The following is a 27117-nucleotide window of genomic DNA, read 5'->3' on the forward strand; positions in this document are numbered from 1 at the left end:
TTAATTTAGTTTTATTTATTGAACACTCAATTATATATTAGATTATATATTATATATTAGAAATTTGTTATAAAATAAAATAAGCTTACCATAAAATTGTCTTGTCAATATAACACATAGTAGTCCAATACAATTAACACAAAAAGTTCATGTCTGATAAACAAGTGGTTTCTATAAATATTTGACCGGAATGAAAAACATAACAACAACATAAAAAAGTCATGTTCGTGTTACCAGAAAAATGTGTGCAGGTATAACATAAAAAACTAAGGTTAACCAAACATAACTTAATTTCGTGCAACCGCTTACAATAATTTTTTTATGTTTATCCCACTGATTATTTTTTTCAGTATACATTCCAACTTATATTACAAGTGGGCACCAAAAATCAGGGAACAAACTAACATTAACATTTATCTCCAGTCCTAACCCAAACCAAACAACAAATTTACAATCAGAATATACCACTCCACATAGTAACAAGGAGAAAAATAAAATTAAAATAAATAAAACAAAAAATTATAATGGATCCATTTTCAATGAACTCCAATTTCATTCGCATTCTTCATATTGAGTTATCATTTTAAGCATGTAACACTTTTTAAAACAATGTAAACTTATACAATTCTTTAAATTATAATGAAGAGGATAAAAGTTATTGAATAGTGTTGAAATAAACTGACAGAATTGAAGGATTAAAATATTCCAACAGCTCAACTTACTCCATCTGAACATGTTTCAATCGTGTTTTATGAACACAAAATGCACAGGTTTACTAAACATGAAAAGGTTGTGTTGATTTAACTCAGTTGTTTAAGTTTCTGCCAAAGCAAAACATTTGTGTGCAACCAGTGTCCACTATTGAATCAAGTAAATCCAACATGTTTTTTCAGTGCAAAAAGGAGTTACAGTACCTGTATTCCTACACAATATTGTCCCGGGAGCGAGAAAAACTTTCTGGTGAAGTTTTGGTTGATTTTTGGGTTTTGCTTGACACTAGCTTTATTTTATCAGTGAGGTTTGGATTGTTTTCTTTCTCTAAGAGAGAGGAAGATGGTTTTATGCTTGGACATGTTTGCAATGGGCCCCAGTATTTGTTATTATATGAGTATTTTATTGGTTACGTTTGTCTTTGCTTTTGTTACAGTGCACTGAAATAAGAACATCTGAGAGGTGTGATCCACCGGTGGTGATATTTTGGTATTTTGTGAGTTCCTGATTTAACAAATCAGCTCTTTAATCCAGGCCTGAGAGATTGAACTTTAAAGCGCTATAAAATATTCTTACTGGAAACAGTCGCAACGTATTTTTCTCCATGATTGTAATGGGCTCTGGAGAAATTCACTTATATGGGACATTGATCACATGAGAAGTCCTGAGCCTAAAAGGATTGCAGCGAGTCAATCCAGTCCAAAAAACAAGGAACTGTTTTCCTTTAAAATGATGACGTCATCTTGCTGGTGATGGAGGCTCGAATAGGTTGCGCGTGAGACTCCATTATCAGCAATACCTGGTATGAATGTGTGTGGATGTATGCATGTGACTGGCCTGTGATGGACTGACGACTAAAAGTTTTAACTGACTTGATACTGAGAAAAAAATGGTACTGACTTTAGGATTATTAAATGTCCACAAACAATTCACCCAGCCTGTAAAAGAAGGGTGGATGTTTTGTCTTGCTTTGTTTTGTTTTTACAGGAACAGAAGGATGACAGAGACTAAAGGAGGAGGCTGTAGCTTCACATGAGTGTGAACTGCAGACTTAACCCTTTGGTTGCTAATTTTGAGTTACTGATGTTTGCATTAAGAAAAGTGTGTTTTAGTAGCTGTGTTTCGATTAATGTATCACAGTATATTGTTGGGAAGGTTAAATGCTAAAGTGAAGAAAAGCTTTGATTTCACTCATGACTGAACATGTTATTATTAACCATAGCGGGCCACTGTAAAAAGTCAATTAACTGTTATAGAGGGGGGAAAAAAAGCCAAAAAACTCTATTAATATCTATGGATAACAGGGAAATGGTAGGCTTGTCACATTCAAAATGGAGATATGTAATAATAAACACTGGTCCCCGTTTTTTAGGTGCTTTCTTGAAATAGTCAGCAATTTAAAAGTAGGATAGAACCGACAGGGGCGTGTGATAGGAGGTGGTGCTGCACAAGAACAAGACCAAAATAAAGAAAAATTATTGTGTTTAGCTTTGATAAATTCAAATTAAAATGTACCATTACACTCAGAGGATCAATATGAAATCAAATATATGCTAATTTTGTATGAAGTACATGACTGATAACTGTTCTGTCCTGAGCTTTTGTTTTTACAGCACCCACTTGACCACACCAACAGTTTCTCGCCACCAAAAGGGAATACTTGCAAAGAATAGGGAGGAATATCATCAACACTGGGAAAGGTAAGCCCCGAAGGGGTGATGACACCATAAATTTCACTTTCATTTTTCAAACATGAAAAATTCTTCAAACATTTAGAGACAGAGTGGATAAACATAATGTCGCAAACCACATAAGGATGGAGAGTTGGAATCGATAAGATGGTGAAATAACACGCAGTAAAATGTTGATCATGTTGATTATGTTTATTCCAGTGTGCAGAGCAAGGTTATTATCATTAACGAAAACTAACGAAATAACGAAAACTAGAAGTGAAAAAACATTTTCGTTAACGAAAAAAAAAAAAAAAAAAAGGAAAACTAACTAAAACTGTAATGAGTGTTCACAAAACTAACTAAAATTAACTGAATTTATAGCAAAATGTGTTTAGTTTTCATTGATGTGTGCGTGTCCTACAATAGTCAAGGGTGAAAATGAAGTTTAGTTTCCAGATTTTTTCTTGCCGTCTCATTATGCCAGCAGGTGGCAGCACGTTAGTCGAGTCGTCTGTGTTGCTGCTCCGTCGACCCGCAGAATCATGTCAGGAAAAGTCGGGAGAAAGCGCCAGAGTCCAATTTGGGATTACTTTGAATATGACTGTGTTTTGGATAAAGCAAGTGTCTTGTAGTGGAAAGAGACAAATTATGAGGGACATTTATAAAGGGAAAAAATCCCACAAACCTTAAAGTGCACTTGAAAAGGTCACACAAGAAGGCTAACCCAGTTTACCTTGAAAAGGTAAGGGAGCACACTCAACCCTCATCCCCAGAAACAGAAGCTAACTCCATGCAAGGCAGCGTGATGCATCCCGAGACAACAGGACGGGGACATCTACATAACTGTGTGAGTCAATTGCCTTCAAAAAGTTTATCAATTGACTTGAACCAAAATTACGAAAACCTGGTGCTGCAAGAGTTAATAGTCTCAATACCCAAGGATAAGCAGAAGAGCATGACTGATGATGAAACTGAGATTTTGTTACACTTAATTTTTGCAAACACAACTAAAAATATAACTGAAACTAATCGGAACTAAACTGAAACGAAGGATTTTCAACAAAAAAAAAATAGAAACTAAACTAAACTAGCCAACAATTGATAAAAACTAATTAAAACTGATATAAATTCGAAAATCTGAAGTCGAAACTAAATAAAAATAAAAACTAATGAAAATTGCAAAACTGTTAAAAGCCTGTTCCAGACTAAGATGGCGTTGGACATCTTCAGGGCGGAAAAGGGTTGGTGTGACCAAGGTGTGGTTTGGCTTGTTGTGTGTATATTTCAAGATGATATGGCTCTGGATGGACCAGTTACCAGGGCATGGAAGGAGGACGGACTCATTAAATAAGGAGAAGGAATTTTCTGGGATTGGAGATCCTCTGGGTGAGTGGTTGACTAAAAGCATGCATAAAATAAAAGCTATTTTTCATTATTGATTGGTAATAGATTGATAATTGGCCACATTTACAGCTGTATTGACTTGTTGTGGACTTCATGTTTAAGCACTCTAATTAACAGATTGGAAATAGTGACATTAAAGGACAAGTATGCAGCGCCACTCTGTCAGATGCCAGTGACGGTGGGGCTCAGTGATGAATCAGGTGAGCTGGATTCATGGCTGAATCAAAACAAAGCTTCCCCTGCTGTGGTCAGTAAGGGAAAGACAGGGGGAAATATAATTTAAAAGAGGCATTTATAAACGTTTATGTGTGAAGTTTATTAACGGGATAAAAGGGGGTGTTTTACTATTATTTCAGCATCAGCATTATCGTTACATCAGAATCATATAACAAGCATTGCGTTAAACATTGCTTGAAGCTATTGACATTACATTAACATTTGTATTACAGTGATTGTTATAACCTCAGGTTAATCTTCTATTTACAGGTGTCAGGATAATCATATGATCTTTCATTGCAGGTGTAACCATGATCATCTTTATACATATTGCAGTTTGTTGCTCATTATAGAGTTGTGCTCAAGTTAATAAGGGTTAAAAGCTACAGTCAGCGCGATGTTTGGCTGATCTATGGACTGGAGTGACTTCGAGCATAGAAGGCCGCACGCGCTTACATAACACCGATGTCATGCTTTTCTTTGTGATCTTTTATTCAGTTATATCTTTTGCTAAGTTTTAAGTAGTGGCAGTTGATTAAACAACATTCATTTAATTTTACATACCTGATTCAGAGCATTACACACAGATCAACTTAACAATCTGCAAAACCTTGTAGCTGCAATGTTGTGTCTCCATAAGGGACAGTTGGCTCCAGGAGATAAGTGGGAGTCAGTGCCTGTCCTCGAGAAGGAGAGAATGTTCCTTTGCTGTGTCAACAAGTTCATATTCCAGTGAAGTTCATATTAATACAGGTTTTGTTTCATGGCAATTCTGCGGACGCAGGCTCTGGGCGGAGCCAGGAGTTGAACAGATCTAACATGACAATTAAATTGACTTCATTCCCTGGCACCGGATGACAGGACTGGAGCAACGACACTGGATAGGAGAAGGTCTCATGCTTTCTAAGATATGAGGTCACTAACCTTTTTTTTTAATTTTCTAGCTCCGTTGATTTGACACATGGGAATGTGTCAAACAAGGGGGGAAGTTGAGTTTTAACATCAAACAAGGGTTATATGAACATTTTTATGACTTCATTTGTGTTTTAATAACTTAGGTATAGTAAAGCTTAAGCTAATAGTGACCCAAAAGGTTTCTGGACTTTTTTAGAGAATCAGTGAGAAGCATAAATCATTATTTCCATGTTTAAGCGTTAATCATTGGAATGAACTGAATAGCGTTTAGAAGATAAAATGCCTGTGTTCATGAGAAGCTGAGTACCACACTGGAGAGGAAACCGTGGGACGGTAGGCAGAAGGAAACACATGATTTTTGTGAAAACGGGGGGCAGATGTTAGAATTAAAAATGGCTAATTTGTTTTTGATGTCTTTTGTTAAAATGAGTGGTTTTAATAATTTTCAGACACACCTTGCAAATGTGCTTATACGGTAATGAGTTGGCACTCGGTCTTTTGAAGGTCATAAGCTTCGTTCGGCGTGATGGTCCGGACTGATAAAGTGTAGGAAATGCCTTGAGTGCAGAGGGCTAAATGCAAACACGCTTACACACACATAGGATATGATTGGAATGAGTCCCTGGGACATTCTGAATATTCTAAACCAGGGGTGCCCAATCCCGGTCCTCGAGAGCTACCGTCCTGCAGCTTTTAGATGCATCCTTGTTCCCACACACCCGAATCAATTGAATGGCTTGTTATCAGGCCTTTGCCAAACACGATGGCATGCTGAAGAGGTAATCAAACCATTTGATTCAGCTGTGTTGGAGTAGGGATGCATCTAAAAGCTGCAGGATAGTAGCTCTCGAGGACTGGGATTGGGCAGCCCTGTTCTAAACCAATTCTGAATCGCCAGAAGATCAGTAGATAACAACATTAGATTATTAGAGCTAGGAAGAGAGGTGTTTTGGTTTTCTGTCTCTTACAGAGGAAGGAACAGACACCAGACGAGGTCACAGATATACGAGGATCCCTCGCAGCAGAGACAGACACGGTGACTGCCGAGACACCAACTGGGTTCAAGTGTCATGGCATTTTGGGCTCCGATTAGTCACCTCAAAGGATGGATCCCATAAACACAGCAATAACCATGAAGGGGTTGGCGGAAATCCAGGAACACCAGACCAGCGAGGTTCAAGAGGCTCTTGGTCAAAAGGGGGACACGTTCCTGTTCCTTTTTCTGGGGGATACACAGGACACACAGGACCCGAGGATACACAGATCGTTGTTTGAAATCGGGGCAGAATAATCCCCTGATCTGTGCAACGACTGAAGGGTTGTCTAACCCCTGAGGTTGAAGAAAGAAGAGCAGAGGATCACCCAACTGGAAGACACTGGTAGCTGCAGCAATAAAATAAAGGCTAAAAGCTCCTCAGACAGAGGTTCTAGTCTGAGTACGTCTGAAGGGTATAAGGTAGCACCAAAATAAAGCTGTGGGAGAACTGGGGAGTGTCATCTGTACCTGCTACTGTTGTAATAATAGTTTTTCTTGCATCTGAACTGCGCAAACACAGAGGTCATCTCACATATGGTTCGCCCAACAGGGGGACAAAGGACCTAAGGAGTGAGAAGAAATGAACCCGGTCACACTGGATTACAGGGTGTAGGTGAGCTCTTTATTCTAAAGAGCTCAACAGGGGGAGTGTGGGATTATAATATTATTTTATGCCATGTTAGACCCCTAATTAAAGATTGTGAATTATTATGTAGTTTTAGTTTGCATTATTCTCCTGAATTAGAAGAAGCTGATAACTATTGCATTTGTTAAATTGATTCGCATTACATTAGACTGCTGATTTATTGTGAATGAATGATATTGTTTTATGATGCATTATACTGCTGAGTTATAAGAAATACTGTTCGCAGAAAGTCATCGCCTTATTTGTCTGATTAGAAGAGAACAGAACATACTGGAGTTTTCTGCCCCATCTCAGCAGGAGCAGATAAACAGGGAGCCAAGGTCGTAGCTTAGGCACTGTGTGAGAGAAAGAATGTGAATGTTTAGGCTTTTATGATAAGGTGGGGGCACCAGAGGCTATAAGAGTTTGAGCAATGCTCCACCATTTTGAGATCTGATGCTGTCTGCGTACGGTGTCCATCTCCCACGCGTGTGATCATTAAAATCATCGTTTGACTCAACCCGGCCGGACCAGTGTTGTTATTTTGGTTTTTCCTCTTGTATCCATCCCCAATATTTGAATCCGTAACAGTGGCTTAATAAAAATTAATTTGTAAATAGTGAGATACAAGTACTAGAAAAACAGACAATGTTCAAAGAAAAAGGGCAGTAATGATATCAGATTTTCACATCATTAATTATCATAGTAAAAATCCCGATGACAATGTCAAAAACAGCAATTAGACCATTATTTAAAATTATTTATTAAAAAATAGGTAGAACAAACTTTTATTACTGTGGTTGTTATTGACAGAATATTTAATTTTTAAATATCAGAGTTAGCAGCAGTGCACTGCAACTGTGAAACATTTAAGTCAAGTTAACTTAAAGAAAATAAAACCGCTAACAGTTTTGCAATGAGGATTTTAGTTAAATCCCGAGGATTAAAGTTGAAAATCGAGGACATTTTAGAAAAAAACCCCATTGTTTCCAAGCCTGTGATATGCAGGTTAAAGTACAACATGTAAAACCGTGTGGTTGATGCTTTTCTTTTTTTTCTGTAAAATGTCGTGGAAAATGGAAATGCGACTCCCACGCTGGTTATTTCATCACCTGAGAGTCGCTTCAAAAAATATTTTGAAATACAAAACAGATGTTTTTAAAACAAAATGATCCAGTTTAATTCATCAGTATATTCAGACCTGGAAGTTCATGCTGCGGCCACTGGTCAGACTGAGCTCTTTACCAAAGTGAAACTTGAATTATTGCCCAAAAGTGAAATGTAAAACCAGGGTGCCTAAGGTTAATGCCTTAATTGCCACCTACGCTGCCAAAACATTTGAGTTTGAAACAATCAACCAAAACTGAAGACCTTGCTCCTTGTGCCCCACATCACACACCTCATTATTATAATGAAACCGCTTGCAGCGATGACAAACTTCTGTGGCAGACTTGTGTTGTGATTTTGAGAAGACTACCAAAGTCTTATAGAGCTTATGACACAAGGACCTGATGCCTTTGTAGGTTGTTTTGACAAACTCATTTTTATTTTGCTCCTACACAGCCACACACACACATATATACACCTGTATGGCTGTGCGCTTTCCTCTCCTCTCCAAACCTCCCACCCCTCTTTTGGGACCGGACAGTTACTTAAATAGGGAAGTCATGGTTACCGTAATGGACCTGAGCTGTGCCGGCCACCCCTCCCCTGCAGCTAAGCCACAAACCACACCTCGCCGCAGAGCAGTAATCAACAAATATAAATAGGCAATATAAAAATATATTTGGTAAGACATGATAATACAAAATGTGCAACCTATTATTTAAAACAAAAACAAGAGAAAAATCAAACACAAAAGTATTAATAGCTGGCAAGACTACTGACAAACTGCTACTTCCTTGATTTTCTTGAGAAACTTGGGAGCAATTAATATCTACAGCTGTTCGTTTCTGTTTCATAAAAACCCTAAAAAGCTAGTTAAAGTAACCTAAAAATAAAAATCCGTAAGCATCTGTAACATACCTTAAATTAAGTTAATATCCCACTCACGGGTCTCCTTATGAAACATTTACAGGCGGAGCGCTAGTTAAATCCAGGATGTGACGACTTTTGTTTAATCATTTGTTGTGTCAGAATTGTTATTAGTGAGAAACTGGTCTAGGATCTCATCAATTACATTACACTCGAAATTCACTTGTGCCAGGTCCAGCGCAGGCACGTGGGAGAGAAGAAGGCGCCCGACGTTCTGCCGAAGCTCTACCAAACTAAGGGGAAACAGAAAGGAGAAAAACAGTGAGGCTGCTTTCATAAATTGCTTTATCAAAGAGGGCTACATCAAAACCACGAGGAGTGATCTCCCAGCAGTCCAACCTTCTGGATGCATCTGAGTTTGAATGTGTGCCAGAAACAGCTGCCCCTCCTTCCTCCTCTGGATGTGTCTGAATTGAAGATTCACTGGTTGTTGGAAGACTTTGTGCTTTTTCCCTTTGGTGCTCTAAGCTTAACTGGAGCTCTTCACACTGGGCTGCCAGGTTTGCCTTGTGCTCCTCCACAAGGTCCAGCTGGTGGTGCAGAGGGAGAGGGTAGGTACGAAGGTCAATATCAATCAAACGAAAGGAGAAATATATTTAAAAAGTGCATAACAGTGGGCAATTTGGGATATTTTCCCTTATACAGTTGGATTGACAAGTAGATGTAAGGTATACCTCATAGCATGTGCTTTTATCAGAACACCAATTAAGGCACATGACAACATCGGCCAGCTGCTGCCAGATGTTAAATAAATAAATAGATAAATAAATATAAGGATTAACAAGAAGCACTCAGTAAGTGCAAACCTCCCCCAGGGCAGCGCTGAGGAGTATTTACTTTTACATACTGTTCCCTAAACAGTATGTTGCCAATACAAACATTAGCAGTAAGAATCATAGTTGTAACAGCTCTGTATACCATCATTTAGAATTAGAATTAGACTTTATTGTCATTGCACATGCACAGGTACAGGGCAACGAAATGCAGTTTGCATCCATCCAGAAGTGCTTTAGTGATATAGATATATTACAATATATATTAGCAATAGTATAGATATGTAAGTATATTACAGAAATGGGTCTATTATGGTATGTTATAATGACCTTCAGATCAATCTATTTGACCTCTATACAGGTCAAATTTGACATGACCATTTCCAACTTTGTGTTTACAGACGGAGTGACATGCACGTTCCTACGTCAGCGCTACCAGAAGCATAAGCTAGGCAGAGGCAAAAAGCTTGTTTAGTTCAGTGCGTTTAAGACTCAAATTATTTCAACTGAATGTGAGAAAAGCTTTTTGTCATCACTTTTACTATTTTCTTTAAACAAAGACAGCCCTACACAGTGTCACTGACCCGTGAGCGCAGCTCTTCTGTCTCCTTCGTTCTTTGATCCAGTTTCCGGACTAGAGCGTCAACTTGCAGTGCGATCTCATCATCGTTTTCCACATTTTTGTCAGCACTCAGATTGGCCTTGGTATCAGATGCTGCTATTAAAGCCTCCTTCTCTTTAATCAGTTCACTGACTTTCTGTTTGGCCTTCTCGAACAGACTTTTGTAGTCCGTCTGCCATCCTGTTTCTTCTGTCTGGCTGGCTTGGTGACAACACTCCTTCTTTACGCTGACCGGTGCCATCTCCTTCAGTTTTTTCTCCAGGTCTTTCACTTGTGAGGTAAGTTTCTGGACCTGTTCTTTTAAAGAGTCTCTCTCCTGAGCGGTCTCCTGCATGAGCTCAAGCAGCTGGTCTTGTTGTTGCTGTACCTCAGAGATATTGGGGTAGGTAAGTGGACTATATTCGTTGTCACCGATATTTGAACAGGAAGGTCTAGGACTTCCTTCCCTTTCTAGATCATGGTTCACACCATTCTGCAAGGTCTTCTGTCCCTGATGTTCACTCTGACTGTCTCCACTGCTCTCCTGCTTAAATTTTCTTTGCTGAACGTTGCAGTTATCCATATTTGAGGTCTGTTCTTTACCACCCTTATTAATATCATCTTGCTTTTGGTCCTCGCCTTCTTGCTTCACAATAGGTGCTTCTGTCTGGGTAGTGGCGCTTGACAGCTGTGGAAGGGGAGCTGGGGAGGAACTGGTTTCCACAGCTGCAGACCCTGCAGAGCTTGCTCCTGCAGCATTCGTGTCTGAGGGGACATCCACAGCAGCATCATCGCTACACTCCAACAGCATGCTGACATTATTGTCACTTTGCTCTTCCTCTTTCTTCACTTTATTTAAATCGTAGAGGTTCTGTTTTGGCTTGGGGGTGCTAGCAGTCTCCAAGATGACAATTTCATCGTCGGTATCATCAGTATTACTATCGACATTCACAGAAGGAGAGCTCAGTGGGGTCACATCTACTGATGGGGCTGTTTCCGAGGTGCTCCTGTGGAAGCCATTTATCCGAGATCTTTTTGGTGTGTTCTGTGGAGTAACAGGCAGTTTCCTTTTTACTCTGCAGAGCACAAAAAACAGAGTTAACGCCCAATGTTACTGTCCCAAAACACATATTTAAGCTGCCAAACAACACAAAACCATACCTCAGGGTTGACAATGCGCCTGCTGACAATGCGCCTGCTGACAATGAGCATACACTAGTAATAACTGGAAAACCATCATTACGAGAAGGGCTGTAGGCTAAAGAGAAAGAATACAAATACATTTTAATTTCTCAAAGTGTTTTTCCCCACTCACACTCAAAGAGAAAAATTTCTAACCAGCTGGAGAAATGGTGGAAGACGTCAGCGGTGAGGATTCAGGCCTTGTAGCGCCCTCTTGTAATGAACAGCTCCTCAAAGTAGTGGGAGTGGAAGGGGATTGGTGGACAATCTGTCAATAAAAAAAAGACTGAACATTAATCATCATATTAGACTAAACTGAATCTAAATTTAGCACAAAAAGTAAAGAATCTTGTATTTGGCTGATTATTTTTTTGTTGTAACAATTTTTCTTGGCAATAAATCTTACACCGTTCCCTTAAATGGTACCATTTAAGCCCAAGTTGATCCCACAACTGTTCAGTCGGTTTGAGGTCAGGAATGGTTCGGTGCGAGACTGCGGAGATATGGGATTGCTACTGGTTTTATCTCGTCATCTCTCTGCACTGATGAGCCATTTTTTCCAGTGAGGGAGATGCCGCCTCATACTACCACACTGCCTCCACCTCCAAAAGTTCTTACCCAATCAGTGCTGCAATCAACATATCGTTCTCTGCATCTTCTCCACACTTTCACATGTTCAAGTTCCAGTGCACATGGGCACAAAAAGGCCTGATGGTGAACCACAGTCTTCTTGGCAGGCTTGTTGGCAGCCCAGTGAGACTGGAGATTGGCTATGTGCACTCTGCCTGGGTAGAAAGCTGTCGGCCATATCAGCTTGCAAACCGTGATTTTAAATCTGTAGAAGCCTGTCTAGAGTTCCTGAGGAAAAGTGGAGTTCTTGTGGTGTTATCTTCTTGGGATGCCTACTTCGTGGCTTACCTGTGAAATCCCCCATTATATGGAAACCGGCCCTCAATTTGGAAGAGGTGCTAGGTTTAGTTTTTTGCAGAACACCAGCTTGAAGCTGCCCTATAACACTGGCCTAGATAATAATAATAATAATAATAACAACAATAATATGATACTACTACTACTACTAATAATAATAGTAATAATGATAGACCAAACAAATATATAATTAGAGTTTGTGCTAAGTTTAGATTTGTTTAGTCTAATATGATGATTCTATCAATAGCACATTGCTGCTGGCCTCCAAAGTGATAAATAGGAAACACTGTTTGATGCAGCCGCCGTTCCAGGTCTCCCTGCCGCTCTCCGAGAGCCTCATTTTGTTTGGCAAGTTTAGACAGAGGCAACTGTTCTTCATGGGTTCAATACTCCACAAATGCGCACAGGATCACAAATAATTAAAATGACAAAATCCCTCAAAGTCATAGTAAGGCACTGCAGGTGCCCTTGCAGCAGAAAAAAAAGAAAAACGATTTACAGAAAATGACGCATCCTTACCATCTGTCTTTCCTTCTCCTGTTTCTTTTCCTCTCTCTCCCTGTAACAAATAAATCACACAGGTCACCTCTTTTATGATCAGTTAAGATTTTCGTTTAGATTTCTGTATAAATATTAATTTAAACTTCTGTCACTGTGACTCACTGCTGTTTGTAGGTCTTGCGATACGAAGGCTGATCATCATCAGAGTCTTCTTTTTCCTCGGCTACCTGGCAGCTCCTGTAAGTGCAATTGAGAACTGAAGTGAAAAGACTGGTAACCAGTGCTAGTCCCCCTCCCATAAGTAGATAAAGATTTTCTTTCCTGATTCATCTGTGTGTGTTTGTCCATTCAGAAAAACCAGTGTCACCATATAAGGAGGTAGTGACATAACCATGTAATAATTACCAGCAAATTTAGGTTCCTCAAACACTGGAATAAAATGGGGGTCGACTTTTTATTTGCCCTTTGCCATGGTATTTGCCGTGGCCATACTGGTATCAAAGCACCATTGATGAAGGCTTTATTTCTACTATTCACTTATATGTTTAACTCTGAGTAAACACACTCAGAGTTGATGGAAATAACTCTGATCAGGCCTTGTTGGAATCAAAACCGATGGTTAGTTTTGGTAATGGACTCAGAGATTGTTGAACCTGCTTTCTGGAACAGAATCATGGTAAACTGCCAAAAATCCAATTACCTGAACTGAGGATCAGGGTTCATTTGGCAGAACCATTTCTCTGGCAGCTTGTTGATGTCAATGCCATCAGGAAGTTTACGCCACTGCAGACAGCTATCACACTGCGCCCAGTTTTGATCTGGTCGCTTCCTAAAGACAAACCGGCATGGTTAAACACATATGCAAACACAAATTTGAATGAATGAAAACCTGATGCCAGTCGCTGCGAAGTGTACTAACTTGATATCTTCTGGTAGTATGGTGCTATTTGGATTTTCTTTCGTCTTTCTGTAGCGTATCTCTTTCCAGTACTCCTCCAATTTAATCCCCAAATTATTCATGGTTTTCCTGTGCCAAGAAAGTTTGCATCAGACAGACATCAGACTGTGCCTCACCCACCCAAACCTCATTATGACCTCAATCGAGCCTTCGAGGTGATAAATGTAATCAGGAATGCTATTACCTGTACTTGTCATTCTCCATAAAACTCTGTTTGTTGTGAGTGGGATCCAAAAAGTTACATTCTATGACCCCAATGACTCCAACACCGTTGTTGTTGGCCTGTAGGAAGCAACATTTTAGCAAATGATAACATCTACATCATTCTACATGTTAAAACACGTGATTAAAGAAAAACTCACTTAAACAGCAGAAACTGACCTTAAGCTGACAGCCGACACGTTCGTAAGCTTTAATGAGCCGGTTCTTGTGATACATCATTATGCCACACTGGTCTTTGCTTTTGGTGTTATACCCAAAAGTAATAGGAATTCTTTGGGTCTAGCATACAATTTAAGGAAAACGCAAAAAAACAGCAGAATAAACATATCACCAAAATTATACAGTTGTAGAAAAGCTGTGTAAAAAGGATACCGGTACTAGGAAAGTAGGCTTATAGTGATCCTTTCTGATCCAGGCCAGGCTCTTGGCGATGAGCTGAGATTTCACCTTTTGACCCCGAACTATGATCTGCATTCGAGGCTTCAGGTACAGAATGCTGGAAAATGCCTACACCCACCCACAGATGTCATTTTACTTATACAATCAGAAGAATCGTGAAAAAGAAAACAGGGTGGAGCTCATAAATTGGGGGAAATCTCTAAAAACCATGATTAAGAGTGACTATTTTACAGACCTCCTTAATGCAATATCTGCCTGTAATTTTTCAGCTTATAAAGTGTTTTCCTTATATATATATATATGAGAGAGAGAGAGAGAGAGGGATCCATGCATTCACAGATTTTTAAAAAATCTTTTTATCTTTTATAATCACCTTTAAAGTGTTTGTGCCAATAACATCATGTACAGTAAAACAGGCATGGAGAACAGCACTGACTGGGAGAGGCTTTGAACAGATGACATACTCAGTTCAATTCAACATATAATACTTTAAGAATGCACAAGCATCTACCTATCATCTGTGATATAATTATGTAGAATTATAACGTATTGTTCATAAACAGGCAGCCTAACATTCATGAAACATTATTATATTAAAACACTCAAATTTGTCTCAGTGCCACACAGGCCTCAATGTGAGCTTGAAGCCAATTATAATTTTTAAGTTGTTTAATGTGTAGGTGCTCACAATAAACAGATTTTTAATGAAAGGCCCGGGACTTTGGTAGCATAAAAAAGTGGCTATTCTTTGCGCCCATGAGGATCAGTCACTCTTTTTACCATTATTTAGTAAAAGTTAGGTATCAGACTAACGCTTAAAGCTTTCACTTGAGTGAAGTAACTCACATTACTGCTACTGCTAAGTAATGTTAGCCAATTTTACAGCATATTTCATAAATCACTATGCCATAACTAACTACTGGGGCGATCGTGGCTCAGGAGTTGGCAGTTCGCCTTGTAATCGGAAGGTTGCTGGTTCGAGCCCCGGCTCTGACAGTCTTGTGTCATTGTGTCCTTGGGCAAGACACTTCACCTGTTGCCTACTGGTGGTGGTCAGAGGGCCTGGTGGCACCAGTGTCCGGCAGCCTCGCCTCTGTCAGTGCGCCCCAGGGCGGCTGTGGCTACAATGTAGCTTGCCAGCACCAGTATGTGAATGACTGAATGTAGTGTGAAGCGCTTTGGGGTCCATAGGAACTAAGTAAAACGCAGTGCATTTCAGTCATTTCTTCAGCAAGGTTGATAGCTGGCAAAATAATAATAAAAGTTTCCAAAATTAGCATATTTTATTTACACATACTCAAAAATGATTTACTTGAAAAGACTATATTCAAGTATTTTCACCTGTACGAACCCTGCCTGAAGCATAACCCATCCTCTCTGAAACATGGTGGAGTTATGTCATGGGCATGTATGGCTGCCAGTGAAAACGAGCCACTACTGTTTACTGGTGAAGTGACTGCTGATAGAAGTACCAGGATGAACTGTGGAAGTATGCAAGGCTATACTCTCTGCTTCAAAAATATATTAATCTGAGCCTGGGGACTCAGATGGGGGACTGTATACAAATGGCTGCAATTCTTTAACAGTTAATGCAAAGCTTTTGTTTAATCCCACAAATCCCTCTGCTGTTTAATTTTACTGTGTAGGTGCACAGAGGTAAACTTACAAAAATTGTGTCACTGTCAAAAAAAAAAGCTGAACCTGTGGATCTAACCAGAAGTTGCCCACTGGACTGAACTGTGATTAGCATCTAAAGCTGTTGCACTCTCATTTTTGGATGCATAATTATGTTGAGGACAAAGAGGCTTTCTCTTTTAGCACCAAGTGCTAATGGTTTATTTCAGGGCATGCGCATTTATGCTGCTTACCCGAAGCGAGTACATGCTCTCAGGGATGTGTGACGTGATCTTGTCTGGACGCTGATTAGTGTCATTCTCTGCACTGTAAACCTCAGATGGAATTCGGATGTCGTACCGATCCTTCTCAAAATCAAACTCTGTTGTTCCAGTAGATGTCCTGACAAAAAAACAAAACAAGACACAGTTTATGTTATTGGTTATTAGTGCAAAAGACAGTTAGAATATAAGTGCAGAGAGGGAGGACTTTGTCATGCAATATTTCTTAGAACTATGTTTACAAAAAGTTAGAACCCTCTGGAAAATGTGAAACAAATTGAAAGGAAGGATTGCAAAAGACTAAATACTGAGTTGGGAAGGCATTTACCTCGCTCTAAAAAGCAGCGTGAATAAGTGGTTAACAGTTTAGGTATAGAGAAAAACCAATTAACTGAGTCATTAGGGCGTGCATGTTTTGAACTACTATTGGTATGAAAATCAGAAGAATTTTCTTTTTGGAAATCATGGATGCATCATCCTTGAGGTAAATGTAATGGTATGGAGTGCATTTCAACAAATGGTGTGCAGTTGACATCCAGTTAATTTGCCCTCTTTGTCGTGCAAAGAAAGCTTCCAGATCTGTAAACTATCATCTTTTTATCAGGCAAACAAGAAAGATGGTGATTTGATTCTTGTAGGAATGATGATAATCTGTTCATTTGTTTTATCTTATTGATCCAGTAATGAGAGGCTTTAACTAGCAGGCTTTAATTGCAACAGCATAGCCTCTGAAATCACATATGACCCTTTATTCCTGTGTGGACCACAGACAGACCTGCGGAGGTTCCAGATGATGATCCGTGTGCCAGTTTTCGACGTGGATCCCGGCAAACTAATTGCATGAATCTCTGAGAGTAGCTCTTCTTGTGTGCTGAAAGGGGAATACTGCAGAATGGCCTGTAGACTGGATTTCTGGTCCTCTCTTACACAGAGTAAAGGAGAAGTTAAGGACGGAAAACAAAGGAAAAAGGGAAGTATGACTTATGACAAAAGATGACAAAAAAATACCCTTCTCAATGACATTTACAGCTACAAACCTAGCACATCTCACATGCTAGGTTTGTAGCTCAGTTCAGATTTTCTCCTACTCCATTCTTCAAATAAATCAAATCCTACTTGATAACATTTAGCCCGACTCCACTCATACAATCATGTGAAGAAGAAGGTTTGTTCATGATGAGGTGCTGCTAATCAAATGAATTTGATTAAATGATGATTGACATGTTTGAACACTTCTAAAAAAGCAGAAGATTTGGCCCGTCTGAAGATTTCAGGTAACTTCACACAGTATCAGAACTATACAGAAAACAATTACTTTGTGTTATTGCTGCTAAAGATGTTTCTGCAACACATTTCTCCCTCTGAAAACGCTACGTCCAGAACAGAATCAACCTTTTGGGATCTACTTACCTGGATGACTGAGCGTGCATCAAGACACGTGTTTCTACAAGCTACTGAATTATGCATAAAGTGCTGGTGCACGGTGCCAGGCATCACAGTTCTGATTATTTCTCCTGAATTCTTTTCTATCAGACACTACCGGACCTCTGCTTTAATAGTCTGACTCTTGGGAACAATTCACAGTGCACAACCCTTTAAACATGGAGATAAAAACTCCAACAACAATAGTCCTGGTCAAGTCTTTGCTTTTCTACAGACCTCACTTGTAAACCAGTAGAACAGGACAACCACAGATCTAAATAAAATAAATACAACAGCAAGACTGGAAGCACTTCAGAGGTGTAAGAAAAGATGAAATCAGAGTTATAAAATTTTTGTTTTAGCAAAGTTGCAGGACTTTGTTATCACACCTTTTATCTAGTCTCTAATTTTGATTTATTTATGTTTTTTTTTAAAGGAATCTCTTTTTTCTCCCTTTTTTCTCTCTGAGATCTCTGGATTGCTCCTGTTCTTTTTCAGCTGACTTAATTTGATCCTGGAGTAATGAATACATAGTTGATGTATAATATTTCATTAGATAAAGGATATAGTTCTTGGAGTCGCTCTCTTCAAAGGAAACAATAGGTACAATTATTTGATCTGCACCAATCTTTTCCAGGTAAGTCTGGGAGAGCATCCCCACGCATAAGCTCCTCTTCGACTTGGAGAAGACAATAGCATCTTTGCCAAGACGCATGGAGCCAGACTTGAAGCCATTGCCATAGATTCCAATTGGATCTTTACCGTTCAGGGGCATCTTGTCACTGTATCCGAAGCTGAAGGAGAGAAAATGCAAATTTTTTTTTACCAGTTTTGCAAACCATAATTCTCCCTCTGAAGGGAAGCAGTATGCAATCAGTTCCATTTGTCTGACTGTCTGTTAGCAGTCTAGCATCCACAGTTTTCAAGATATCATGTTTAACTTTTGTCTGATGGCAGGTACCAAAAGCATCTCTAGGTGATTTAATTTTTGATTTAATTTAATATGGTCATGATCAAGGTCAAGGTCACACCAAATGTGGAAATCAGTTCAAATGCTATCTTACGCACAATTTATCATGGCTTCAATCTTCACAACAACATACTAGGCCTCGGAAGACATGAGCACCTAGGTTGGCTAAGCATTTGACCTTAACCTTCATTGTTAGCACCAAATTTGTAATGCGCCTTAACATTGGTTGCCAACCAAGAAGAAGAAGAAGCTGTGAGCCAGGAGGGAGGAGGTAGGTGAGTGAGTGAGTGATTCGTTCGCTCTATGATTCAGCACAGGAGGGAGGGGGTGAGTAGCTCAAATGTGCTGTTAGCATGTTAGCAGAGCGAAGCTACTGTGAACCGAGGAGCTATTTTCTTGATGTGAGCTTCTACTCAGGGTTTTTCCTTCCAGTTCAGAGCAGAATTTTTTTTTGTTAAGATACTGGATGTTGTGTTTTTCTCCACAATTTTAATTATAAGCTAGATACATTGCTGCTAACAGCAACAGGGATGAGTCAGTGAGTCAGTTGAGCTTGTGAATCATGATTCATGAGTCAGTAAAGTGATTCTCGAGTATTGAACGATTCGTTCATGATTCGCGCATCACTACAAGAGACCATATCGAGTAACACATGATATGAAAAGGCATGGTGAGAGCTGTACAATACGACACCCAATGATGGCACAATGACACCATAAAATTCTGCAAACCACACACTCCATGAATTTATGTTAAAATCTCAAGGTTTTACAAAGATTTCAATCTTCTGAAATCTGACTTTCCACAAGTTTCAAAAAATGACACCGTAGTTGCATCTGTACCTGAGCATCTTATGCATTGTTTTATTGTCCAGCCCATTTCCATTATCCATGAAGCTGAGGCATTCTTCTCCTTTGACCACAGTTTTATCAATCCAGAACTGTTTGGCACTGACGTCTGGGTCGTAGGCATTGTCTGTCAAAAACAGTTTTAGGGAGCATTTAAAATCCAAATATGAACGCCAGAATTACAGTGTAGATGAGCAGCAGGGAGAGACTACTTTTTTTAACAGAGGACCTATGTTTCTGCTACATACAGTGTACATATTAAACAGACTCATAAAGTTAGATTCGTGCAGAAATATAGTGAAGATATATATATATATATATATATATATATATATATATATATATATATATATATATATATATATATATGTATGTATGTATGTATGTATGTATGTATGTATATATATATATATATATATATATATATATATATATATATATATATATATATATATATATATATATCTTCACAATATATATATATCTTCACTATTATATTACATATTATTGTTATTTATTGTATTTTTTTTTAACATGAAACAAGACATACAGTTCAATCAAGTAAATATTTGACTTTGTTATATAATCATCTGTCTGTGTCGTTACAGCTGTTGTTCTCAGAATTGGAAGTGAAATAGAAACCAACCTCGAAATACAATGAGATCACAGTGACTCACCAATCAGTTCAGCTATAGCGCTGAAGGGCCAGGTGTGGCTGGTGGAGTTGCTGTGCAGAAACTTGGGCGAAAGCTACAAGTGAAACAAATTCAATTTCACAAATTAGTTGCATTTTATATCACATCCACCACAACAAAGGGGCTTTACTGACTTTATTTATTTTTACTGCATGGAAAATATGCTCCATGTTTAAAACAAAGGTTTGATGTAATTTTGAAACCAAAACCTGGTCAGTTCAGCGCTGCACTGGTCAATTTAGTGAAAATACATGCAAATCTTTGCAGAAGAGATCAGACTTGTAATAGGGAAGAACAGTAAGGGGAAGGGTTTCCCACATGTAGCAACAGCACAGGAAATCCAGATAAAAATGTTTGTGTAAATTCTTATTAACACAAAAACTGAATCAGCTAATCACATGGCAGTAATTCAGCATGGCCAAAACAACCTGCTGAAGTTCAAACCAAACATCAGAATGAGAAAAAAAGGTGAGTGAAGGATTTGCTCTGTAAGCAAACTGGTGCGGGTGAAGGAAGGGTGGTAGACAGTCTCTGATGTGCTGAGACAGTATCTGCTCCAAAAACTTCATGACTACAGACGTGAGGGCTACAGGTCTGTAGTCATTGAGATCGGAATGATAGTGGAGACCTTCAGATTGGTGGGAATGGTGGCATGAGTCAGGGAGAGGTTGAGCACCCTTCTAAAGAAAGTGTTGAGGTCCTCTGCGAGTTTGAGGCTGCTGTCGGCAGTTGGGGGCTCTGGCCTTTCTAGTTGGTGAGAGATTGGGATGCCGCTCCACACCTGGCTGGGGGTTGTTATCAGTGAGGAAGCCCTCGATCCTCTTCTTATAAGCCTCCTTTGCCTGTTTAATACCCATCCTCTGGTTGGCACTGGCAGGTTGCACAAGGAAATGACCCTCAGCACGAAGGTTAAGTGACGAGTTCTGATCAGAGCCTGGATTTTACTTGTCATCCAAGGTTTTCAGTTAAGTTTTTGTCACTGTCACATTTTCTACACGGCAGTTAATGTAGAAAAGGACAGAGTGATTGAAGGTCTCCAGATCCTGCTGTTTAAAAATGGACCAGTTTGTCAGATTAAAACAGTCCTGTAGCTGGAGGAGAGCATCACCTGGCCATATGTTACTAACCACACGAACTTTGAAGCAGATGGGCTGAAGACCACACTGGGTGGCACTCCCCTCAGCTAAGAACATGCAAACTGAGGCTCCAGTTTGCTCAAATTAACCCAACAGCAGAATGGAAAAATGTTGCTTGTTCTAATGAGTCTCTGCTTGCTGGTGTAATGGTCAGGTCAGAAAACAACATGCCTTGTATCAAAAGTTCAGGGTGGTGGTAACAGTGTAATGGTGTGTGGGAAACTACCAACTGAGAACCGTTTAAACCTTACAACATAACTGAATACTGTTGCTGGCCATGTTCATCCCCTCATGACTACAGTGTACCCATTGTCTGATAGCTGCTTCTGGCAGGATAACGTAACATATCACAAAGCTCAGATCATCTCAAACTGGTTTCTTGAACATGGCAATGAGTTCACTGTGCATCTTTGCATATTGTTTTTAATGTGTTACATTTGTTTACCTTATTGCTTGGTATTGTCATTTTTTTCTCCACCACTGCAGAGCTTCAGCCAAGACTACAGATGACAATGTCTGGTATAACAGATCTATATCGTAACTGTTCAACACTTAGAAAGCTGATATTTATTTGGTCATAAACAGAATCAATTCAAGTAGGTGGAAATTATGCAAAGAAACTGTCTAAGGAGCTTGGAAAGAAAAGCGCCTGGACTTCTTTAAGTTGCTTGAAGACATTTCACCTGTCATCTGAGAAGCTTCTTCAGTTCTAGAGTCAAATGTTGGAGAGCTCCAGATTTAAGCCCTATGGGAGTGTCCCCCCAAGAGGGACACCGGACCCCTTAATGATCTACCTAATCACATGAGCCAAGGCGTGAAAATGGGTTTAACTAAAAATCAGCCCACATCAGCTCATTGTGAAATTTACCCCCACCCTATCATGTGATTTCTTGAGGTTGGATGTATATGGCAGACAGTTGGTTTCATAAACCACTGCCTCTGTTCAAAGATGGTCGCTCACAGTTGACATAGATGGCTTCTTTCACTCCTCTTTCAAACCATCTGTCTTCTCTGTCCAAAATGTGAACATTGGTGTCCTCGAAGGAGTGACCTTTGTCCTTTAGATGCAGAAGGACAGCCAAGTCTTGTCCTGTCTAGGTGGCTCTTCTATGTTGTGCCATGCTTTTATGAAGTGACTGTTCGGTCTGTCCAATGTAGAGGTCTGAGCATTCCCCCCTACACTGTACAGCCTATACTACGTTGTTAAGTTTGTGTTTAGTTCTGTCTTTGGGATGAACCAGTTTCTGTCTGAATGTGTGGACACACACTCTGACTGAAATGACTCTGACCTGGATGACTGAGAACCTTCACAGACATATGCAAAGAAGCTCCGCAGTCAAACAAAGGTGACCTAAACAACTTTAATCCCTTGTTTTGCTTTCACAAGTGTGATAACACGAGGGACACACTTACTACTAGGGCTGCCACGATTAGTCGTCTAGTCACGATTACGTCGACTATCAAAATCGTCGACAACTAATTTAATAGTCGACGCGTCGTTTGAAGCTTTGTAAGATCCCAAAAGACGCAGGAATAAGTAGTAGGATTTAAAAGTGTAATAACGGACTGAAACAGAAGATGGCAGCACTGCATGTACAAGGATGCCAGCTGCCGTTAAACCCTGAAGAAGAAGCTGTGTCCCAGAATTCATAGCGCAGCCCAATTTAGTTTCCAACAATGGCGGCAGCTAGTTAGTAGAGCAGGGCGATATGGCCAAAAATATTTATCACGATATATATTTGAAAATTTGCGATAACGATATAACTGACGATATAATTGATGCGAGACAAAATACAACTCCACAACATTACTAGCGCAAAAAGACAACCTTCCATTTATTTTCACTTAAACAAGAAGCTGGTTTTTATGTACATTAAAGCTTTATAAAAATGTAACAGTGCAAATGCAAATTCCTTGCTGAAAGTTTAACCAAAAGGCATTTCCAGTAGAAATGGGCTGACATATCCTGAGCATAACCATGTATAATATCCACTGAAGTTAAAAAGAGGTGCTTTGCAACATTAAACTGCAGTGTGCAGTACGTATTTTTCAGACCATAAGGTGCACGGGATTATAAGGCACATTAAGCGAAACAAAGCAGTCAGATAAATCAAACTTTATTAAACTCATTCTTCTTGCTTCCTCCACTTCTGTACCATTGATTCATTAATGTTGAATTCTCTGGCAGCTGCTCTATTCCCATGTTGTTGCAGTATATTAATGACTAACCTCGTATTGTGGATGGATTATCTCAGTTGTTCTCCTGACTGAAGTTTGGTTCGTTTACAGCATCCTGCCATGCGATTGCATTTGTCTCTAACTATCAGGAACCTTAACGTTAACTTTTATAAGTGGAAAAGTGTTAGTGTTAGTCCTCCAGCTTCACTGTTTATGTTATGCTAACATAGCTGTGTCGCTAGCGATCACGTAGCACATCATTATATACCACCTAGCCCAACTTCAGTAACCCTACAAACGTCACTGCTGTTTAGTTTCCTGTCTTCATTTATGTTGGAAGTGATAGCAGAGCTGTACGTTTGAATTTTTTCAGAAATCTCTCAGTCAGAACATGCTATATCATGCTTAGGTGACTAGCAAAACTAGCGAGCTAACTTCCGCTAGCTTCCTGCTAACTTCTAACTCCGTTAAATGTAATAAATTTTGTTTTCATGGATGCCTGGAAGTTAAACTTCATAGTTACACCTGGTAAAGCAGCAATGCTGATCGTTTTATTAAAGATGAAAGAATTTAGACAGTTTTTAACTCTCAGTGATGCTGCAGTGTTCGTTTGACCAGAAGAATACAGAGTTTAGGACCCAGATTACTCCCAGATTTAAGAGCATCTTAGTCCGACAAATACGACAATAACAACGGCTGCTTGCATGTTCTGCAAAAAAAAATGTGCTTTGTCGTGTATCTGACGGACAAACACCAAACCAGTTCCACATGACTGAAGTTGCACCATTTTTACAAACCAATTCTGGTTCATCTGTTTCACTCAACAATCGGCCATGTGCGTATGAAAACAAAGGCACTGCGCATGCGTGTTTTCCTCCCATTCTATCGCGATATTTCATTTTCCTATCGTTGCCTAACATTATACCGGTATTACCATGAACGGTATAATATGGCCCAGCTCTACTAGTTAGTTTTAATATTACTCTTATTATTCTTTCTGGGTCACAAAATAAATGTTTAACATATGTTCAGGCGAGAATGTAACTGTGTAAACCTCAAATATCTGCTCAGTTTATCAAGACATCACATATTTGCAAAAGCGCTCCGACGTTTTCGGAGACGTCTGTTACCCACCAGCTCGATAGCTAGCCGGGGTTCAAGCCTCACTAGAGCCGTGAGAACACCGGACTCTCGTCAAATCGTTTTCAAACCCACCACCGTCTTTCGCTACTCAGGTTAAACATGATATATAAGTCACTTAGATAACTTAAAAGTGTTATTGTTTGGCTTTTTTCAGTGTTTTATTTGTTCCGGAGTAAATCGGTTTGGCTGAGATTAAAGTTAAAGTTTTCACACAGCTGAATAAATGTCAAGCAGACAGCTGATTATCAGAAGTGTGAGATGCTCGAGAATATACTCCGGTGTCCCGTTGTATTTTATATAGCAAGGAGCAGACGGCTGAGTTTAATAAAGTCCACCGAAACAACCTGCAAATTTCATTTAAATTCAATAAACTATCATCTTGTCTTTATTTTTAGTTAGCACCTTAAACACTTCAAGCTGTAAGCTAATGATATAAAAGCAGATGCGTGCTGGTGCAATAAGCTGTACGTTTTACGTCCAATGGATGCATGATCTGATTAGTCGACTAATCGCAAAAATAATCGGTGACTAGTCGACTATCAAAATAATCGTTTGTGGCAGGCCTACTTACTACAGAGTAATAAACAAACAGGGGAAGACTTTAAGAGGGTGAATAGAGGGAAAATGTCTGTGAAGGTTCTCAGTCATCCAGGTATTCGTAGTCAAAGGAGCTTGCAAAGAAAAGCGTCTGGACTTCTTTAAGTTGCTTGAAGACGTTTCACCTCTCATCCGAGAAGCTTCTTCAGTTCTAAGGTCAAATGGTGGAGAGTCCCAGATATAAACCTAGTGGGAGTAGCCCCCCACAGAGGGACAAAAGGACCCCCTGATGATCCTCTAATCGCCTGAGCCAAGGTGTGAAACTGGGTGTGGGTCCCAATCAGCCAGAGTTTCGGGTGTGTTCATTGTGAAACCTGGCCCCACCTTATCATGCGAATTCCTGAGGTCAGATGGCCCAGGATGTGAGTGGGCGTTAAGGCGTCTGGGAAGGGATCTCAAAACTGGATTATAGATGGCAGAGAGTTGGTGTCGTAAACCCCCGCCTCTGTTCAAAGATGGTCGCTCACAGTGGACATAGATGGCTTCTTTCACTCCTCTTTCGAACCATCTGTCCTCTCTGTCCAAAATGTGAACATTGGCATCCTCGAAAGAGTGTCCTTTATCCTTAAGATGCAGATGGACTGCTGAGTCTTGTCCTGTGGAGGTGGCTCTTCTGTGTTGTGCCATGCGCTTGTGAAGTGGCTGTTTGGTCTCTCCAATGTAGAGGTCTGAGCATTCCTCGCTGCACTGTACAGCATACACCACATTGTTAAGTTGGTGTATGCTGTACAGTGCATGGTGGTGGTTTACGACACCAACTCTCTGCCATCTATAATCCAGTTTTGAGATCCCTTCCCAGACGCCTTAACGCCCACTCACATCCTGGGCCATCTGACCTCAGGAATTCGCATGATAAGGTGGTGCCAGGTTTCACAATGAACTCACCCGAAACTCTGGCTGATTGGGACCCACACCCAGTTTCACACCTTGGCTCAGGCGATTAGAGGATCATCAGGGGGTCCTTTTGTCCCTCTGTGGGGGGTTACTCCCACTAGGTTTATATCTGGGACTCTCCACCATTTGACCTTAGAAATGAAGAAGCTTCTCGGATGAGAGGTGAAACGTCTTCAAGCAACTTAAAGAAGTCCAGACGCTTTTCTTTGCAAGCTCCTTTGAATAGAGGGAAAACATTATACAAGTGCATTAAATCTTATGCAAAAGCCATTTAACCTCCTACCAAATATAGATATAGAGAATGCACTGGTCCTGGCTCTGTGTCGATCTGGAACAAGACGAGACAGGCCATTGTAACCAGTATGTTAGTGGGCTGTAAAACCAGCCGTGAGTCAGGAAAACGAAACTTATCCACTAGCCTGAATTCACAGCGCAACCGGACCTAATTTCTGAGTAATCAATACTGCTGTTAACGATGACAGTACTCTTTGGCAGTTGTAAATATAAACTGACTGGCAACTACATGGGAGTCCCACAGACCTCGGTACCAACAGCCAATACAGCTTTGACCACAGCGGGTGTGCTGTATGGACTGAATTAACCTCACTGAACCCAGACGCAGATTCTTACTGTTGTTTCAATTGTTCACACATTTAGTTCACCAATAAATAGGACAATACTCCCCAAACAAATAAGTAAACTCCTCTCACCGTGCTTAACGGAACACCATGGTCCATCTGCGTCGCCATCTTTCTCTGTAGACCGATTGCTGTGGGCGGGGTTAGGTCCAAGCATCCGGTCGGCCAAAACACTCGAGTTACACAAAAATTAAACAGAGAACTTTTAAGTTAATTAAAATCGCCCTTGCTTATGTTTCATGTTAATATCAATATCCATACCTCATATGTAAGGGTTTATTTGTGCATTGCACGCTGTCTGGAACACTTCCGGCTTGACGTTCCAAAATAAAAGCGTGCCGACAGTGACGTACCTTGAAATTAATTTTAGTGTTACGGAATGTGATACACGTGCCAGTGTTGTTGTGCCAGTGCAAGTGATGAAAAGTGCAAGTGAGAAAAAGGGGATTATTCGTATTTAAACTGGGGGATGTGGCCAACAGGGTGGCAGAGATTTTAACAAATATAACATAGTTCTATAAGGA

General features: G+C 39.9%; 1 protein-coding gene across 1 annotated transcript; it reads right to left on the reverse strand.

Moving 5' to 3' along the window:
- Positions 1-7327: 7327 nt before the first annotated feature.
- Positions 7328-26748, reverse strand: LOC146556692 (MORC family CW-type zinc finger protein 3-like). The gene is made up of 18 exons (XM_085249627.1): positions 26666-26748; positions 19990-20062; positions 19307-19439; positions 18062-18288; positions 16848-17004; positions 16046-16193; positions 14151-14285; positions 13938-14057; positions 13741-13838; positions 13518-13625; positions 13299-13427; positions 12761-12835; positions 12617-12656; positions 11327-11438; positions 11150-11246; positions 9972-11064; positions 8954-9144; positions 7328-8847 (listed from the first exon to the last, which is right to left on the reverse strand). The coding sequence occupies exons 1-18, from the start codon at positions 26702-26704 to the stop codon at positions 8697-8699; spliced, it is 3126 nt and encodes a 1041-aa protein (XP_085105753.1). The 5' UTR covers positions 26705-26748; the 3' UTR covers positions 7328-8696.
- Positions 26749-27117: the final 369 nt, after the last annotated feature.

The sequence above is a fragment of the Mchenga conophoros genome, linkage group LG16 (genome assembly GCF_057382185.1).
Source record: "Mchenga conophoros isolate Kocher_MC1m ecotype Shallow Benthic linkage group LG16, M_conophoros_male_GT1.1, whole genome shotgun sequence".
Taxonomy (NCBI): Eukaryota; Metazoa; Chordata; class Actinopteri; order Cichliformes; family Cichlidae; genus Mchenga; species Mchenga conophoros.